We start from the raw sequence: 20,473 nt of genomic DNA, 5'->3' as shown, positions 1-20,473 counted from the left end.
ATCTATTAGTATGCCACCGTATGCCTCGAATGCAGCCACATTGGATGGGGATACACTCCAGCAAAACGTTGTGACTTGGAGTGAGTACATCCCCTCATACTGGATTCTATAATGAACGTCAGGACGGTGGTGACGTATCGAACTCACGTGTCCAGTTAGACCTGTGGGAGGCTTAATGAGCACAGAGTACACTCATGTGTCTGTACTGTGTGCTGCATCAGTGGCAATATACAGGATGTTCTTTTAGCACTTAAAATGTCGCCTTGATCCCTGTTTTCTGACATTTTACAGACGTGATGTAGCTGCTCTACATACTTTATAATCCAACTCTATGCTTTGCGTACCAGTTCCAAGTGAGACTTTGCAGCAGTTGAAGCAGCACAAATCTCTGTGGCATGTTCTGAATATTAAACCTCTTTTCCTGTGGATCAGTCCCATCCCTGTCATGTCCTGCAGGAAGGAAAACAGCATCACCACACATAGTTTTTGACAGGAGAGACTATACAACCCTCTGGTGACTGAAAGGGCCATTTTGTATTTTAGTCTTTCTTCTCAAGAGGCGATCTGATAAAAAAAAAAAGCTGCAAAGTGCAGACCAGACTCAGTATCACTGTACAGTATTCTGCCTTTTCACAAAGAACTTGAAACTGGGTTTATGTTTTTCTTCCCAGTCCAGTTCAACATTTGTTGCCCAAAAAGTATCTCAAGGGATTTCCCTAAATAGCCACCATAACAGAGTTCATGTAGCTGTCCTGCAGTTTTATCTTGCATCACGTTTTGTCCTTTCTGATTAGAGTAAGAGAAAGGAATCGAACCAAACTAATCTGACAAAAAGAAAAAAACAACATGTATCTGAATTTATGTGTGTCCAATATTTGCATCACATAGCAGACAGCTCTATTTCAGGAAAGCAAATTCTAATTTAGATAAAGAGGAATTATTAAGAAACAGACAGTATGAGAGTACATTCAGTCACACAGACACAATCAAGATAAACAAAATGCTTGTGTTTCATATCTTTACCCTGTGTGTTCTCACCTCTTGAGGATTACTCACCAGCAGAGTAGCATCCTTCTTGCTTCCCACTGATCAGAGGATGCTTACAGCAGGGGATGGATTTGTACTGTGCATGCAGGCTAAAAACAAGCATTTAGCAGTGTGAGTCAGCCTCCAGTCGTCTCCCTCAGCCAATCCGCTTCTTGGCTCAGCCTCCATTTCAGCAAGACACCTTTGGGGAAAAAAGCATCTGCTGACTCTCCCAGGTGAGGAGAGTTACTGTAATCCCACTGGGGGTTTCACACAGGTCTGGCGCATATCTGACGTCAAAAGGGATTTAATATTCTCTTCCCAGTCTGAATTTCTTATGTTATCTCCACTCATTTTGTGCATTTTACCACAGCAGTTTGTTGTTTCGGCCCTGATTTCAGGCTCCTTGAATCACCCTCTGACTTATTCATTCTCAGATCCAAACCATTTTAATTCAAGGACACAAACCTGAACTTCTTTCCTCTTTAAGAATGGCGAGCTACCTATAGGCACAGCATGCGTCAGCACTGTTGTAGATTGAGGAGCTGAATATTTCATGATGGCAATTGGAGCTATCTGGTGTGCAACACTTCACTTGGACTGACGAAGTAAACCTTAACGCTGACTTGTCTACATAGTGCTGGAATTCAGAGACAGTTAAGAGTTTATCCTGATTGAATTCTAGTAAACAAAACAACAATGACCGTGTACAACAGGAGTGAGGATCTCCCTTCCTTTGGAGGTAATGTTTGTTCTTGGTGATGTTTTCCTGTTGGACTATTCGTTGCAGCAGCCTCAGTCTGTCTGTGAATCAAAGCTTTTCATATCCAAAGCTAGAGGCGTAATAACAGCTGTCATGAATAATTAAGATGTTTGCAGGATTCTGCTTCTCTGGTGAATTTCTTCAGTTAAAAAAAAAAAAACTCTTCAAGGAAATATAGCGATCTGATGATGAAGAAATACAACATGGTGATTCTACCAGTAAAGGATCCCATGGTCCTTTACTGGTCAGTTAGAGGTGATTGACTGCTCTGTCATTGGCTGGGGAAATCTGGACAAAATGTAAGCTTTTTCATTTTCTAAGTGAAAATGAGGTGATGTTTTTAAGTTTTGGGTCTAACCATATTTACAGTAATGTATTTATGCACTGGTGGAAGAGCATGTGGAAACATGGAGTGATTGAAAGCAGTGCTGTGTCCATTCATGTGTCCCTGCTCATTCCTGTTCAGGGTCACAGGGCCCTGGAGTCTATGTCAGCATGCACTGGACAAAAGGTTAGGAGACACCGAACAGCTCTAGAATTCTGGAAATCCTAGTTTCAAACATTGAATTACTCAGAACCAGTAATAAATCACAGAAGTTATAATGTTTTATTAAGATAATTAGGTCCAAAAAAGCTTGAAACAAGTGTTCTAACATAAAAACTTCCTGGAAAGGAAACAAGCATGTATTGCCTTGATTTAAGATGTTTCATCTTGCTTAAATGTCACTTTTTGGACTGAAACACATCCAGACATTTAGACCTACACCAACAAAAAAAGAGTTCAGATTTACATAGCCTGTAGGGTACAGTGTGTTTTTGGACAGTGTGAGGAAAAGCTCATCATGTTAGTTCATGGGGTTTGTCAGTTAGGTTCAAACCCAGGACCTCAGTGTTGTGAGGTGACTGAACTTACCACTGAACCACTGTGCTTGTAAGAGAAATGGAGCCTTGATGTGCAACATTTTGTATTGCTTTAGTTTTATTGTGAAACTATGTAGATAGGTCAGGCTTAAAAAATGTCATTCCCCCTCTCTCCCCATGGTCCTATTTTGTCAAAAGGGCAAGAGGCCAAAAAAGTAATAAAACAAGCTTGTACATTATATGTTGGCTGGATATGCTATGGGAGAAAATTAGCACTGGCAGTTATTTAAACTACTCTCTGTTCTCTCACATCATTCTTGCTCTGCAGATCCTAGCAGTGGCAGCGATGACACACCTCTCCACAAAACCACAGCGTCCCCCAGTGAAGCCTCCCATGTTCAGAGCCGGTCTCAGCCTCCCAACGCCCCCAGCCTCCAGCGCCGCAGCCTGCCCCCCCAGCGCTGCTCCCCGCTCGGTACGTCCCCACGACACTCAGGAAGCGGAAACAGTCGTCCTGGTGCTCAGTTTTTCTGTGCGTGTGGTGTTAGAGCTGCAGTATCTCCAGAGACAACATCCTGGTCCCAGCTCAAGGTCATTGATGATCACATGACTGTTGAGATTGGATGCGTGAGCACGTGCTAACAGGGGTGTGAGAGGGAGGTGGCAGCTCAGCATTGGAATGCGCATGGAAATGCTGTCAGCACAAACAGCTCATGATGACAAATTCACATGTTGGTATTCATTCCTCGGTTAAAGGCAGTGGAAACAGCCGTGTAATGACAGCACTGTTTCACCTTCAGCATCTAATTCACAGAAGTGACTGTTGTCAATGTGTTATTTGTTACTGAAGTTGTGTAATAGAGCAGGAAGACAGCAGGGTCTTTTACAGATGCTGGTGTGTTGTGTGTAAATGGATCTGCTCTCTGTAGCAGGCTGGTCTGTATATTTTCAGCTGGCCAGACAGAAATAAGGGAATTTCTGGTCGTTACTGACTAACCCGCTTCAGACAGTCATTTTACATATGAGATGTATTTTCTGTATTCAGAAAAAATGAGGGAAACACCCTTTAAAAGGGTATCTGTATGCAGTTTCATCTAAACATGAAATTGGCAGATTCTGGCCAAGTCAAAAGTACTTTTGGTCCTTTTGTGAAAAGATTCCAACATTTCAAGCACAATGTCTTTATTGCAGCATTTTCCCTTTTTTGTGTGTGTTTTTGAGATGTAAAATCATAGAAGAAGAAGTTCTTAATTAATGGCCCCTTGATTCAGTTCAGTTCAGCTGTTTTAGGTATCGATGTGACACACAGCTGAAACTCTTTTACTGTCTTCATTCAGTAGCTGGAAAAGGAATACAGACTGAAGAATAATTAACATACAGCAGAGTCCTGCTGTAATGTCTTAACTGTTGCTGAGCATTGCATCACAGCTGTGATTCAGTACCACATATGTACTCCTGCTCTGCTGGTCTGGCCGTCTTTGTTGTAGTGGGTGCACCTTGTGGCCCATGTTGGCATCTCTGCCGTGAAAGTGGAGTTTCACCACCATCCAGTGGTCGCAGGGTGTATTTCTGTGTGAGCAAGGAGCAAACTTGGCTTCCTGGAACAGAACAAGTGAACAAGTGGAGCAGCAGCACCAGCTGGTGGTCACTGTACCACACTGTATCTCACTCAGATGTTTTCTGCCATGTGGTTTACACCAGTAGTTCCCAACCTTTTTTAGTTGTTAACATGTTAATCAATGATTGATTTTCACATATTGAATTTAATTCATCTAATTTAGTTCATTTTAAAGGCCTGAAAAGTCTATAAAATAAACAATTGCACACTTTCCTTTAAAACTGCAACCCCTGTGGGCATTACACAATACATGATGAGGTGCAGAATCAAACATTTGACAGCAGTACACTAACAACCTTAAAGTACTCTTGTGTGATAATTATGGACACTGGTGGAAGTATTCAGATCTGTTACCTAAAATTATGATACCAGTGTCCTCTCCTTCGCTCTGTATTGTTTTGATCACTGTGTGGTGAAGCCAAAAACTATTTTCCACAATGCAGACAATACAGTTAATAAAATAACTAACCAGAAGTACTTTATTAATTCCGCCAAGGGAAATATTTTTTACACGCTTTTATTAAACACATGGGCCCAAAATACACTCACATGCTCACATGGGACAGTTAGAGCTTAGCTGCCTTGCTCAAGGGCACCTCTAGAGGGCCCGGGAGGTGAACTGGCACCTCTCCAGCTACCACTTCACACGTGCTGTACTTGAACTGCCCAACCTCTCTTCACCAAGCCAAGTTCCCACAGATTGATCTACTGCTGCTCCTAAAACTAAAAAAGACTCCATTACAAGTAAATGTGCTGCGAGTACTTCATTGAGGTACAAGTAGCTCAAAAGTGTCTCTCCACCACTGATTATAGACTCGCCTGTATTGTGTATTTATGAAAACAAAAGAGAAAACAAAGGGGATTACTTGCTTAACAAATTTGTGCATTATAAAACATATTAACACTTTTCTTTTCCACACAGCCTCGAGGAGAGAGATGCAGAAAGACATAGAGGCAGTGATGCCCCCAAAGTCCTCGCCTAAAAGATTTGCAGTGGTTTCACCCAAACCACAGTCCCCTGGTGAGTCTTTCATATCACACTGCAGCCTGTGGGTGTGTGTGGGTGTGTGTGTGTCTGTACATGTAAACACACACTGCATGCACGCACAGCTCAGTGGGTTGAGTTTGTTCCAATGTGGTGCAAAGGGGGGATGGAGCAGTCTCTTCCTTCAGCCTCTGCTGTCTCTTTAAAATGTACAGTCACTTTCTCTCTCTCTCTCTCTCTCTCTCTCTCTCTCTCTATGTCTCTCTCTGTCTGTGTCTCTCTCTCTACACTTCATTACACATGGCAGCCTGCTGTTGTCATAGCAACAAGCCACAGTGGCTAGAATGCTAGGATGGTTCCTCTGGTAGGAATCCTGCTGGATCAGATTACCACAGCAAGTCAGCATTTTGTCCTTTTCTCAGAGAGCAGACAGACTTCCAGAGCATGTGCTAAAAGTTTCCTGCACACATAATACACACACACCGTGCGAGCGTTTAGATATGAGAGAGGAAATTGGTGTTGATTGGTCTGAGCTGTGAGAAGACTTGAGTAACAGCATGTTGGACAGATCATCATTTGTTGTAGGTGGATATAAACCACTGAGGTTCCAGCCAGTCAGTCCGCAGTTGATTTGTTTGTGTATGTGTGGAAACTGAGAGGAAACCAATGGCTGATATAATCTGCAGTATAACTCAGCTATTTGCTACTAGGAGTGCAGGTAATTCATTTTTCTATAAATTACTTAATGTCAAAAACACATTTGCAGAACCCCAAGTACATTTTCTTATTACTGTTAATCCAAAACTCAGACATATTCAGTGTACGGGGATATAAAACAGAGAAAAGCAGCAAATCCATCAGAATTAAGAAGCTGGAACCAGCTAATAATTTGCATTTTCTTTGATAAATTATTCATGGATTTTCAGAATTACTGTTGATTGAACTTTCTGTTGATTGATCATCGTAGTTGTCACATTCGTCTTCCTGTTGGTATTGTTCGTCTTTGCTCTGCTGATTGATTACTGCTTATACATGTGACCCACCTGTCTGCCTGGGTGACGTATTCTATTCATCCTTGTGCTCTCTGTAGTTCGTGGGCGGACAGCAGCAGGTCATGGAGCTCAAAGGGCCCAGGAGTTGGACCAGGCTTTGATTCAGCAGCTGCGGGAGCGCTGTGAGCAGCAAGCCCTGCAGCTGCAGAGCCTTCAGGCCCAGTTAAAGAAGGCCTCCCTGTGCCTGGACGTTTTCAGCATTACGACCCAGCACTTCTGTCACAAGGTAGGCTACAGCAGAGATCTGGGATTACAGAAGGTGCTTAAGGAAGCTCTGACATCCAAGATTTGGGAGCTTTGCTTTCGGTAATTTATCAGAAATGAAGCCCAGAGTGTCCCCTGGCTTTATTTGCTGACAGATTACCTCAAGGGTGTCATGACGTTTGTTCAGGGATGAATGTTCAGAACAGCTGTTGCTTGCAGCTGCATTGTTTTGTAACAGTAACATAAGCTGTTAGAGTGAATTTAACATTCATCATGATGGATTGACCAATGAAAGGATTTACAAAGTGTGAGTGTCACGCAAACAGAATCATGTCTAAATCAAGCGCTTGCATCATGGTTAATCTTGCTGTTCATTCATTTCTCAGCCAACTTCCAGGCTAATGAACGCAGGCCTGCTGTTAAAAACTACAAAGGGAAAGCTGTCGCAGGCTTCAGAAAGCAACTACAAAGTGTGATGAATCCAACAGCACAGATGACACCTGCAGCATCTGACTTTTTGTTGTTGGCATTACTTCTCAAAATCACTTGTTCTAAAGTCAGATTGTTGTGGCTTTTCGGATACGTTTGAACTGTCTGAAGCAGCAGGATCTGTCAGTAAAACTGTTTGTGGGGAAAAAATGAGGATTTCCAAGTCTTTTTCTGGGAGTGTAAACAGGAAGTGGTATGTGATGCTTTATGGATTTTTAGTTTTAGAGATCTGTGGCATTTCATGTTGGTTTGTCCTACAACTGCTGGATGGTTGACTTCATTGGATCTAAACACGTTTAGTGTTTATTTCAAATATCCTGGATGATGTGTGTCATGGCTGTTCTCCTGTTGTGTGGGTACAGACAGCCTGCTTGCACACTGTGACTGTGTGTTCTGCTTCTCAAACCTAGATTAAGCATTTGTTTCTCGCCCTTTCCTGGTCCTCCGCTTGCATTTCATCCATTTCCCAGCCCCACCCACGGGTTCCACTCTACAGTGGGAGATGATTAATGAGATTAGAGCTGCCTGCCTGGACCTCGCTGTGCTTTTAGTGAGGCTGATCGCAGAATACCCACTGAGGTCTAACGGGTGGAATGCTTTTAAATATATGGATCTGAGCTATATCTGCAAACACTGGAGGAGATATATTATGTAAAAATGTTCCTTACATTTGATTTTCATTGACTGATTAGGACAAAAATGCAGTGTAAGAGATTTACACATCTAGATTACAGCATTGAATACTTCATTTTGAAGTTCTTGTCCTTTTTTAGTGCAGTACAGTATGTTGTTTTTCTAATACTGTGTTTCTAGCTTCCTTCCATGAATCTCCTCCATCTACCTTGTAGTTACTGCTCATATATGTCTATGTTCTTGATTTTGATGAGGTTTTTGAATGTTTAATGTATGTATGAGGCTGATGGAAGAAATAGAGAAAATATTCTTGGTCATTTGCATGAACATGGCCGGATTTTAAGTCCTTTAAACTGTGCAGGAGCAAGGCTATACTGGGCAGTTAGATTTGTTAGCAAGAGGCTCATTGCTTCAGTCAAAGCTATGTAGAATAAGTTATTTTCTATCAGGCACGCGTGTGTTCTGTGTGCATCGTGATGCCTGCATGTAGCTATTTTCCCGGAGCTGAGTAACAGGGCAGATAATTGGCCACTTATTGATCACCTCCCTCCCCCATCTTCTCCTGCTCCACTCTGTTTTTTTTTTTTTTCTTTTCAAAGATGCAAAAGCTCGCACATGTGTGTATGCGTGCTCTCTGCCATGCGTGTGAATGTGATACAGGGCGTGTTGGTGCGTGGTGGGTTTGAGGGGAGGACAGGCTGAGCTGGGCTGGGGCTGCCAGTCTTTGTTTCAGCAGGGATAAACGCCGGTCGGCAACTAGGAAACGAGGTGAGGCTTCGGTCTTTCCATCTCTCCTCCCCTCTTCTTCCTTCGCCTGGTTGCCTCCCCCTCTGTTCGTCTCTCTGTATCTTACTCACACTCGCATCTGTCACTTCTGCCTCGGTCGGCTCAGGATGCGGCTGTCTGCGAGCCTGGTATGGGCCATTGCTGCTGTAGGCTCCATTTCCTCTCTCTGCGCTGTCTGGACCAAACGGTAAAGGCAGTATCTAGTGCAGGCAGCAGGCTTGTTTCAGCACCAGGGAATCCTTTATATACGTGTGGTTGTGCGCATGTGTGTGTTTGACCGGGGGGGGTCTGTCTATGTGAGCATTATTTTCACTTGTTTCCTAGAGACAGAGCTGGTGGAGAGTGTGAAGCTGTGCGTTATTATGCTGAGTTAAATCAGGCTTGTCTGTCGCACTGTCCCTCTCTCTTTTCTCTAAGAATTTGCAGAGACATTACATAACATGCTATTGCTATATTCTTGTCTTTTTATTTCCTTGTGTACCTTTTGCCCTTGCTGTATGTCTACTCGTGTAATTCTGAGTGATTATAGGCCATTACCTGTATGGTAGAACTTTAACAGAGGATGCTTTATTCTCTTGTTTACCTGGATTTCTCATCTACAAGAAATCATGTGTTCGGCTTTCCAAATAGATTAGGTTATAGTTTCAGCTCTTTTAAGGTTTATTGGAGTCTGAATCTCTGCAGGACAAAAAGTCCAAACAAAAAAGCAGCTGCTCATTGGAAGGGTTTTATGGTCCCACTGAAACTGGACTGATTACATGGATGTAGACTCTGAAGAGGTTAATTAACTCATTACAGCATCTCCTCCAGAATGAGCACCCTCACTATTAAAAGCCATGTTTACTCTTTTCCAGCTGAAGTGTACAGTGCCAAAATGATTAGTTGATTGACAGAATGAGATACATCAATTTTTGATAATGCGTTAATTAAAAAAATCCAAACATTAGCTGCTTGCCAAATGTTAGGGTTTGGTTCTTTTCTTGTGTTTTGTCATTGTAGGTAGAATGTCTATGGGTTGTGGACTGTTGGTCAGAAAAATCAAACCCTGGACATTTGATGGTGTTGAGCGTTTTCTAACTAACAATTGATCAAAGAATCACAAAAACAAAGCTGAGTACAGTGTAATCTATAATGGAAACAGTCATTAGTTGCAGCCCTGGAAATGGATTAAGTTGCCTTGGTGAGGGCTGAATGTCAGCTGGGAAAATTAGAATGCATGTCACATAGCTCCCTGGAGATCGAAGTGGGGGGGATAGGTGGTGCTGCAGGAGAAAAAAAAAAAGCCTCTGACCATCCTTCATCCTTCGTGAGGTCACAGCAGTTTCTCCCCGATGAAAACCTCTCAGAGAGTGACATCATTAGTGCTGAGACATGCTGTATACCATCTCATACATATTTCACCCACTGCTGTCTCTCTCTGTCTTTGTTTCTCTCAAGCACTGCTTTGTGATCCCTGATTATCTCTGTGTGCGTGGCTGTCTTATTGCATGTTTAGAGTTGTGATCAATAGCCATTTAACTGTCTGATGTTTCTTCCTTTGGGAGTGAAATTTCAGCTGTGGGTGTCACATCATGGGGAGTCCCCGGTGGATGCTGGAGAGGGCCTGTGCAAAATGCTGCATAGTGCTGCAGTTGACTCTTGCCATGACGGACTCGTCATAGTTTAATGTAGCTGCTGTGATCCATGGTGAACTAGAGGATACTCTGATGTCAAAGTGTAGCGGTGCAGAGAAAGTAATGTGTATTTCTGTAAATGAACAGAAATGATACAAATATGTTGTTAGCATTTCTCTCGTGTTTCTTGATCCATTGAGATCTGCGAGCACCAGGTGGAGGTGAAGGTCTGACTGTGCCTCAATATTATGTACTCCCACATTGCTCTTGTGTGCTGACACACAATTGAAGCAACATGCAAACTCCTAAATTCAACAGGCTAACCTTAAAATAAAAACCATAAAATATGGTTAAAACATAAAGCTTCATTTACTGATCCAGTCCTGTGAGCTTCAGTTTTGAAGTGAATCCTGCTCTGTACTGGGCCTTGCTGAGAAAGAGTTTTCCACTTGTTGGGGGCACATTTCTATCAAAAGTCAGACCTTTCGTTCAGTATATTGAGCCCAGTTATCACAGAGAGGTGTATTTGTCTTGTTTATTAATGAACCATGGCCTCAGCCAGTCTCGTGTCAGTGCGTCCTGGAGGACAGACAGTAGAGAGTGCTGGTGTTTGATTTGGTAAAGATACAAAATAGTTTGTGGTTATTGCTGTTTACACAGAGGTTACAACCTGTTCTAACTGAGCCGTTACACGGCATACAAGATACAAGCACAGTCAGAATCAAGGACTGTCGGACTGCTTTTTAAGTTATTATCAAACCTTTTTTTGGTAAAAAAAAAAAAAAAAAAAAAAAAAAAAAATGCAAATAACACATAACACATGAAGTAGGGACATCCATTTGGTGTACAATCCTCTAATGCACATGTAGCTGCTAACACTTTGGATTCAAAATATCTCCAACTCTCTCCTATTCATGTTTCACTGGTTTGCCATAAAAGTGACCTTTAAACTGCATACAATGACTCAGTGTCCAGCGGTGTCACTAAAAAATTCCTGGGCTTGAACTCAGAAATGTGTTTCCCACATTGACATAAATTGGGTGGGCAAACTATAAGAAACAGCCAGTCCTGTGTCAGTTGTACCTCAGTGGCTCTGCAGGTGTTTCACATCGGTTTGTGCAGCTCTGATGTGTCCACCGCTCGATGTGTTTGCATTTCAGAGTGAGAATGCCATTGTGAAGGAGAGGGAACTGTCCCTGGAGCTCGCCAGAATCAGGGATGAAGTGGGTAAGTGGGATACAGCATGACAGATGTGGCACTGCAGGGAGGAGAGAGAGCAATGAGTCACTCGCTCTCGACTGCATGTCATATATTATACAGTATAGGACCACAAGGGACGAGAGGAAGTGAGCCCTGGGAATCCACTCTGCTGACGAAACACTGGACTTAGTCAAAAATCAAACTCCATATACACATTGTCATTGTTTCATATCAAAGGATTTATTAGGCTTGTACAAAATAAGCACATCAAGCTGCACAACTCTTCACTATTAATGAACTTAACAAAACAAATGTTAACATCCAGACTTTACAGTACAATCATGATGTCTTTGTATCTTGTTAAAACAAACTTTGGGAGTTAGTCCATGACTTACATTTGGGTTTATTAAAACCAAGTAAAGCTCTACTTTGTGTTCCAGCTTTCAGTGTTGCACACTGGGAGCAACTGCAGCAGGAGAAGCAGGAACTGGAGCGTCGTTTTGAGGCTGAGCTGCAGGGTTTGCGGGCTCAGCAGCAGAGGGAGCTGGGAGCGCTGGAGGAGCGGCTGAAGGCGCAGCACACGGCCGAGGCCAAGATCCTGCAGACCCAACAACGACGCGAGCTGGAGGAGCTGCGAGTCAAACAGCAAGAGCAGGTGTGTTGTGATGAAGACTGTTTTCATTGGAACTGCTTTGACTGAAGACATAGTTCCCATGAAAACTGTTAACAGTATGTTACACATTCCATGTCTGTGTATGTGTGAACAGTTGGCACCATTAGTATCAAGTCATTTTTGTGATTGTCAGTTGTTTCAATCTTGGCTGCAGATTGAGGAGATGAGTGAGAACCATGAGGCTTCCTTGATGGAGATGGAGACGACTCACAACGACACACTGGCCACTCTGCAGGAGGAGCATGCCAGGACTGTGAAGAGTGAGCATTTCCTGTAAAACCTGTCACTCTCCTGTCCTGACTCACTCTGCTGCAGGTCAAGACAAATAATGATATGTTATTTCTTGTGTCAGATCTGAAGATGGCTCATGAACAGCAGACAAAGTCTCTGGAAGAAGAGTTTGAAAAGATCAGACTGTCACTGCAGGTAAGTAGCTCTCCTTAAAAACAAGTGTTTTTACAGATACGTGGTACGATGCGTTTTGTAGTTAGTGACAGTAATTAACAAGTGAACGTTTGGTCACCAGGACCAGGTGGACACGCTGACGTTTCAGAATCGTAGCCTCAGAGATCGAGCCAAGCGCTTTGAAGAAGCTCTGCGCAGGAGCACGGATGAGCAGATAGTGGTAACTGCTGCATGATACAGTACAGGACGACATGGTGATAGTAGCTGTAGCAATTGCTTTTAAAGACTGATAGTGGTTTTCACTGATGTTATCTGCTGTTGCCAGGATGCTTTGGCACCATATAAACACATTGAGGAGGACTTGAAGAGTCTGAAAGAAGTTCTGGAGATGAAGAATCAACAAATTCATCAGCAGGACCTGAAGATCTCAGAACTGGAGAAAATAGTAGGCTTCAAATTTCTGCTTTCATTGAGCGAAGTTTATGTGAAGTTATCAAAAAAAATATTAAACCAACACAAAAAGTTGTACTACCATCCAGGGTAAGCTAATGAGAGCATCAAATGCCCAAATCCTTTGCACCTTTTCCTTTACAAACCCATATCATTTGCCTGTTTTACTCGTAATATGCTGTATTGTCATACCTCATTTGAAGAATTTAATGTCGTGCACCTTTTCTACTGTGTTTTTGAGCAGGCCGAAAAGAATGTGTACCTGGAGGAGAGACTGCAAGTGTTACAGCAGCAGAACGAGGACCTGATGGAAAGAATTGACAAGAATGTTGCTGTGTCCAGGTTAGGACCTTTAAACGCATCCTAATGCAGAGTGTGAAACCTAATTCAAACCAGTAGAAGTGGATTTAGGTGGACGTAGAAGGCCCATTTATAAGATGTCTGAATTCTTTAGTTCTGGAGCCAAAAATCTTAATTTTGTTATAAAAAAAAAAAAAATATGTGTTTGTTCAGACTTTTACAATGAGACGTTGTGATTTCCTGGTTGTATTACTTTTATTACAGTGTAGTGTAGTATAACCCTCAGATCAAGTGTCCAGGGAAAACAGTTTTTGGCAAGTGCAGCAGTGGGCAGAGTTAATCTTGGGGTGTATCCAACTGTTTTTTCCATCAGTGTAACGGACAGAGGTTAGAACTACGACTTTGCAGCAGTAAACTTCTGCCTTTGAAAGCAATGCAGCAGTAGTGTGTGCTATTTACGTTTTAACTTTTTCCTGTCCTCCGTCTTTCTCAGGCAACTCTCTGAGGAGAATGCCAACCTGCAGGTGCACGTGGAGAAGGAAAGCAACGAGAAGAAGCGGCTGAGTCGCACTAACGAGGAACTGCTGTGGCGTCTTCAGACAGGCGACCTGAGCCCTCGCATGTCCCCTAGCGCCTCCCCCATTCATCGACCCTCCTCTGGACCAGGCTCCCCTGCCCGCCCACACTCCTACCATCAATGACACTCTCAATGGAAGCTCTTGTACCAATCGCTTTCTTTTATCCGGCATCGGAAGCCCTGATCTTTTTAAACTCTTTGTTGAATGTTCCTCTCGATTAAGATGGTAGGATTTTACACTATGTAGATGGACAGACACAGATACGTTTGTTTCTTGGGAGATGCTGCTCGCCCATGTGATGCATTTCCACCATCCAGCAGCAGGAATTCAATCTCTGACCTAAAGAATTGTATTAATGATCACACCTCTTATTATTCAAAAGGGAATTCTCTGCCCTCCTCTTTTTCTATTCCGCCTGAACGCCCCACAGTACAGGCGTGCTGTGATACTGCAGTAGATGAAAGACCTGGTCATGGTAGACTTCAGAGAGCAGGATCAGAATCACGGTGCCTCATTTCCATGTCTGCGCCTCCATCTACGTCACCTTCTCATCCAGCGCTCAGGATGATGGATGTACAAGACATAGCAAACATCAAAAGTGCAACACGAGAAGCGCCTTCGCTGTCCATTTCCTCCCTCCAGCAACGTTTGTCAAGGCACAGGCGATACCTACCTACATTACCTACCTACAGTAAGTTACACTAGTGTGGATTCTTCTCTGGGGCATGTTAACCTTTTCATGCTGACATAATTCATATATCAGGAGTGTGTGAATGACTACCAAGCCATCTAACCTCAACCATCCATCCTACTTTCTCTTTGAACGAGTAGATATCAGCACTGACCTGAAATGTAAGATTACAACATGACAACTCATAAATCCATTGAACTGCCAACACAGTGTAACCATGATATTAATTATAATTTGTAAAAACTGTACATGTATTGCTCTCTTTAAAGCATGTTCTGTCTTCCAGTTATAATATAATGCATTTTATTTTAGGATTACCTACAGTGTGACAGTATGGAGCAGAGGGGTGAAAGGGCAACGCAAGTTAACAGAGCAGGATTTATTCAAATGAAATCAATAATTGTATTGTACATTTCAGACTAATCTCACATGTTTTATATGAGATGGTGCCCCTCATGTTCAGTCGGGTTGAGAAAGTGTAAGAATTTCCCACAAACGAAAGTGCAGGATCTGTAGAAACCACCAAAGAGGAAACCAAGAAACACAGCAGTTAACCGTGTACTGTAGCTGTCGTATGTCTGGAGTTAACTGCTGCAGAATCTGACATTGATGGTGAAGACATTGCAGTTCTCATCACCATGTATTAACCTGAACACGTGGAAATCCAGCCTCTGTTCATTCTGTTGCGTTCGTACAGTTTAACACACGTTGTACCTTCTCTTTCTTTAAGTGAATCTTATCATTGTGCTTGCAGCTGACTCACATTGTTTTCTCCATTTTCTAACTGAATTCTGTGTGTTTTGGAAATTCAGCACAGAAAACCTCATGAGCAAGTATGATGGAAAAAAAAGTAATATCGCTTCAGGCGTTCAGTCTCTATCTGTACCTCCAACTGACTCTTTCCTGTCCAAACCTGGTTTTGAATTTGAAGAGAATCATGAAAATCTGCAAGCTCTTACCTCATTTCTCACTGTAGAGAATAATCTCAGGTCTTGAGGGGAATTATGAGTCAAGGAAGGGAAGCAACTGCCATAACTTTCTTTTGTATTAATTGTACTTGTTTTATATTGTTGCTCATGTTTACATGACCACTCAGCTCAACTGTCTGTTTTGCAAGATGTCCTTTGTATAAGATTAGTCGGGTGTACAGAATATGTTAAACTATTTTAAAGAGCATAGTGCAGTCAGCAAATATATGAAAATAAACTGAAGAAATATTGCTTTATTATAATAATGTGATCTAATAATCAGCTCCCCCAGACACATAACATGTGGAAATCTGCTCAAACAGGAATTGGTTGTAGGAGAGTTGCATTTACATTTGGGACAACAAGTTGATGATAACTTGGTGGGCTTTATTGTGTTCTGACAGGAAGTGGAAATGATATTTCTCTCCATCAGGTACTCTGATTGCACTGGTTGCCTCTGTGTCCTGTGGACATGACCTTGTACTCATTTACTGAATGTTTTGTTTCCAGTTTACATCCACAGTCAGAGGAGGTTGTTGTGTCGGGTGGATGTCGGGCCTTCTGCTGATTGTTTACAGGACTTCTGTTGTAAAGATCATATTCAGTATTTCAGACGTTCATGCTCTGGATGAGTTAAAGAAAGCATGTCTTTATAAGGTTGTTGTGCATTATTTCTGTTTTACATTTCGTGTGCATTTCATATATTTATTTATTTTTTGTCCTCCTCCAGAACTGCATCTGTAGCTTAGCTGGTTAAAATATTGTGGTCAGTGATGAGACACTAATGTCTATACTGTATATGTTGCACTTTGTATTTAAGTATTAAATCAATGAGAAAATCCAGAAGTGAGATTTGGTGTGGATATATCTTTGAATATATAATTATTCAATTCTCTATTTTGCATTATAATATAAGGAAATGACATAAAGCTCCTCTTTTGTGTTAGTAAAACTTTCTATAAGAAGTGATAATGCAGAGTGCAGTTCAGCAGTAAATACACTAGGCCACTTGCTGAATCTAAAGGAGATACCACTGAAGCTTACAAGAGTAACAATAGTCATATAACAATTACAATAGTTAATTTTGCTCTTGTAACTGCTGGCTATGAGATTCATCACTTCCTCTGCATAAAACACTGCAGCATATCTATAGGCAGAGGGAAGATGATGGTGGAGTTCTTCTCTGCTGCGATGGAGTTGAGGCTCTGCAGGTATCGCAGCTGGAGAGCAGAAGGTGACTCCGCAATTACCAGAGAGGCTTCCTTCAGGGCCCTGGAGGCCTTCATTTCACCCTCTGCAGCAATGATCTGAAACACAGACAGACAATCTTTATCTGTACAACCGTTTCCTCCCAGCATCCTCTCCTTTTTCACAGTTGGACTGTATCAAGAGGAAATTAAATTAAATCTTCCACCATCTTCCCTCTTCACCTTTGCTCTGGCCTCCCGACTGGCTTCTGCCTCTGCTGCCATGGCTCTCTGCAGCTGTTGAGGCAACTTCACATCCTTGATCTCCACACGCTCCACCTTAATACCCCATGGATCAGTGGCTTCATCCAGGGCCTCCTGCAGTGGATTGTTTATGACAAATAATTCTGTCACACAAATAACAGCAGTTTTATGCAGATAAACCCACAGTACTAAACAACAGACTAAGTTAACCACAGCTGGTGAAAAGGGACAGTATTTTTAGAGGTATGAGGAGAGTGAACTCTGGATTTGTATTCATCAGTTGGTTAGAAACATGATGATTAAGTTGCTCCATGTCTGCTGGATCTGTAAAGAGGCAAATATTTGCCAACATCTTTCCTCTTGGATGTGCAAATTGTGCACCTGGTCAAAACTCAGATCATTACAGGGAGAACATGGAGGGTAATGAGGGAGAAATTGGACTTTTAAACACCCACAGCTGCACAGCAAGCTGCAGGAGCCGTTTGGTGAACAGTGATTGGCTCCAATGTTATTTTGACTAATGTAGGGATCACCAGAACAAAAATGAACTGTGATTTTCTGTTCAACCAGTCATTAAATGTAACATTCCCAACTCTCGTCTGCCCTCCGGCTCCTCACAAACTTTTACGCAATTCATCCTCACCTGCATACTGAGTGATATGCCTTCTCTGTCAGATAGCAGTTCTGCCAGGTTTTTGGTACCGAGCACATTCCTCAGGGTGGTTTGAGCCAGCAGCCGTGTAGATGAGTGTGCGTTGGACACGTTGGCCACAGATGAGATGGGACAGTGTATGCGGAAGTACACCACGCCGTCCACAGACACTGTCACTGAGTCTTTGGTTAGGATCTGCACGGTAGAAAGCTGCAATTACTATGTTGTCATAATTCTGATCACCCAGGAAGATGACCAACAGTTTTTATTAATGACAGAGACACTGTGATACACGAGAGACACTAATGATATTCACACTTTTGCTGCAAATAGAATAAATGCAAAGAACTTGCCTCTTGTGGAGGGATGTCAAAGGACACAGTTCTCAGGTCCACCTTCACAAAGTTATCAGTGCAGGGCAGAACAAAGAAAAGTCCTGGAAAGAATAAAGATCCATCACATGCATCACTGTCAGCAAATGCTTTTAGAGGTTCTTGTTGAATATAACAAGATAAAATGAGACTATTATCTGTAATTCACAGGGCATCAAACTGGACATCAAATTTTTAACAACTTTCCTCTATTCAGCTCGACTGGGAAGCAAATGTCTTTTTTTTAAGATCGGAGAAACAAACCTGGCCCTTTAGGTTTCCTGTCTGTGATCCGGCCCAGTCTGAAAATGACAGCTCGTTCATACTCCTTCACTATCTGTATGTTAAAAACACAGCAGCCATAGAGGGAACATAAGAAAGAAAAGAAAGATGATGATGGTCATATCTACCATATCTGCACGTTTTAGTCGTTCGCTTAACTGAGCTTGAAATGAGTTTAAAAGTGAGTCACTGTCTTAAAGCCAATATGTGTAGCACTGGAAAATTTCTGACTTTGGTGCAGTGGCTGAGGTAAACAGCAACACATGCGTGATGAATAAACTGAAAAGCACACGCACACACACACACACACACACACACACACACACACACAGAGGTTGTCTAATTTTTCTACAAACAAAAACATGCACAGACAGACACAGAGTGTATACGTGACTACTGTAAATGATCTGTGCGTCACCTGCCTTAACGAATAAACTCAACAAGCTCATAAACCTTTGAAAGCCAGACTGATGGACTTAGTTTGGCTTTCTGAACTGCCAAAAGTGCACCAGGAAAAATTCTGAAACTTGGTAGGGAGTTAAAAAATGTTTAGAAAAACAGTCAAATTCCAGAGCAGTGAATACTGACATAAAGCCCCAGCAGAAACAAATTCTAGTCTAATCCACATCAGTAGTGTACAGCAATGAGAAATACTCCACCTTAACACACATAAATAATGTGAGCGGGAAGGTTGCTGCTATAAAGATGAGGGATATGAGGACCAACAGCCAACCGAAACATCCCAGACTCCCTGAGTTTTTATCTGTCGAGAGAGGGAAAAACACTTTGTACGCTTGCACTGGAGGTCGGAGAGGTTCACTGTTTTGCGTATTTTCCACAACACCTGCATTTGAATCCGAAGAATGTTGTCATTTTGTTCAGACAATTAAAACGTAATATGTTCCAGTGGGACAGCGCCTTTTATTAATGGTGGCAAAGCGTTTATGCAATCAGGCAGCGAGACACAGCACAGCCACACGTCTCATTTGTCACTGATAGTGTAATTAATCTCTAAGGGAGGTCACGCAACTTCAAATCCACCTGAGTCACAAAGTGTTGTGTAAAGCTACTGAACTATTAATACATCATACTTAAAGTGTTTCCACTGTGATGGAGTTCTCTCCTTCAGTTACAGAGGGGATATTAGAGGAAGTCTAGTCTATGTCTAGTCTTAAGAGGAGATTTTTCAGTCAGTGTAGGACTGCAACGGATCTTTGGGTTTTGGACTGCATGTTGTATGAACAAAACAACCCAATGAATTTGAAGATGCCACCTACAACAGTCCAAAACCTAAAGATATTCAATTTACAAAGACAAAGCAGACAAAATAGGCTAAGGCTTGGATTTGAGGAGGCGGGAGCAGCGAATGTTTGGCATTTTTGCCTGATAGATGAACAAAAATGAGTAAACAGAACTTGTCAGTGCCTTTTTTGTCAATCTGCTAATCAATCAATCAACCAACTGCTCAGCACAATTTAATTACAGCTGAGCGACAAACATGGGACATTTTAACTTGTCCTCAGTGCTGTCACTGGAAAACACAATAAAAAAAAAATAACTATAGAAACACAAATATGAACAATAGACAATACATTATTTATACTGTCGGTGGTTTATGCATTGTGTTCTGCATCACATCACATGTAACAATGCTCACCTGTGCAAGCCTGTATATATGATATCTTGAGAAAAGCGATGTGTGGAACAGTTAAGGATTAAGTTTCAATCCCAAGAAAATTACAAAAATTAGCAAGAACAAAAAATAAAGGATAAAAAAAAAAAAAAAAAAAAAAAAAAAAACATTAAAAATTCCCTGTTTCAAGGTCTAAATCAGGTGAGCAATTCCACCAGCCAATCAGTGTAATGGATCATGAATAATACATTAGTTTTGTTAGAGGCCCGAACAATTTCTGATGGAAAAAAGTGCTTAATACATAGTAAATGTTTATGTATTTAAGTTGAAAATGCTGTTTAATTGATTAATTCCTTGTTTAGACCATTATATTCTGTTTATAGCTTACGAATATGTATAGTTTTCTATGTGTATATTTGTCTAATTCATACCTGCTGACATCATGGTGCAACAACTTATCACTGTGTCAAATACTAAAAATATTCAATAAAAATTAACATTTTAAGTAAAAACGCTTTATAGACAGTTAATCATGCAGCAGGTAATGCTGTGTCAGAGTGGTCTAGAATTGCTGGGTCCCTTAAAACAACACACTTGGCCCTCACACAACATCTATTATCTCTGAAATGTTCACCCTGAGTAATTCACACTCTCCCCCTCATTTGATGTCCCTGGTGAACAAGTCAAAACAAACTTTTCACATCTAACGACCAAAGTGAAAGACCCTAAGAAGTCTTTACCTTCGACATTCTCCACGGCGCTGATCTGAAGTTTTCCTTGTGTAACCAT

At 41.8% G+C, this 20,473-nt stretch overlaps 2 protein-coding genes across 3 annotated transcripts in view; one reads left to right on the top strand and one right to left on the bottom strand.

Annotated features, from left to right (window-relative positions):
• mtus2b (microtubule associated tumor suppressor candidate 2b) overlaps positions 1–16,732 on the top strand; it is a 26,304-nt gene extending 9,572 nt beyond the window's left edge. The window contains exons 5-15 of one of the 2 annotated variants that reach the window (XM_076734830.1): positions 2,979–3,125; positions 5,191–5,289; positions 6,344–6,531; positions 11,191–11,257; positions 11,671–11,885; positions 12,058–12,163; positions 12,256–12,329; positions 12,430–12,528; positions 12,634–12,753; positions 13,003–13,100; positions 13,552–16,732. In XM_076734830.1, coding sequence (XP_076590945.1) covers positions 2,979–3,125; positions 5,191–5,289; positions 6,344–6,531; positions 11,191–11,257; positions 11,671–11,885; positions 12,058–12,163; positions 12,256–12,329; positions 12,430–12,528; positions 12,634–12,753; positions 13,003–13,100; positions 13,552–13,759 — 1,421 coding nt within the window. In that variant the 3' untranslated portion in view covers positions 13,760–16,732. Of the gene's footprint in view, positions 1–2,978; positions 3,126–5,190; positions 5,290–6,343; positions 6,532–11,190; positions 11,258–11,670; positions 11,886–12,057; positions 12,164–12,255; positions 12,330–12,429; positions 12,529–12,633; positions 12,754–12,999; positions 13,101–13,551 lie in introns of both variants that reach the window. The other variant, XM_076734829.1, reaches the window with a different exon arrangement.
• On the bottom strand, positions 16,411–20,473 carry stoml3a (stomatin (EPB72)-like 3a). Its single transcript, XM_076734831.1, has 7 exons — positions 20,425–20,473; positions 18,711–18,814; positions 18,034–18,106; positions 17,752–17,834; positions 17,390–17,593; positions 16,726–16,860; positions 16,411–16,602 (listed from the first exon to the last, which is right to left on the bottom strand). Exons 1-7 carry the CDS (start codon positions 20,471–20,473, stop codon positions 16,411–16,413), a joined length of 840 nt encoding a protein of 279 aa, XP_076590946.1.

This window comes from Chaetodon auriga, chromosome 7, assembly GCF_051107435.1.
Source record: "Chaetodon auriga isolate fChaAug3 chromosome 7, fChaAug3.hap1, whole genome shotgun sequence".
Taxonomy (NCBI): Eukaryota; Metazoa; Chordata; class Actinopteri; order Chaetodontiformes; family Chaetodontidae; genus Chaetodon; species Chaetodon auriga.
Note: the sequence above shows the minus strand (reverse complement) of the source record. Positions and strands in the feature narration are given on the sequence as shown.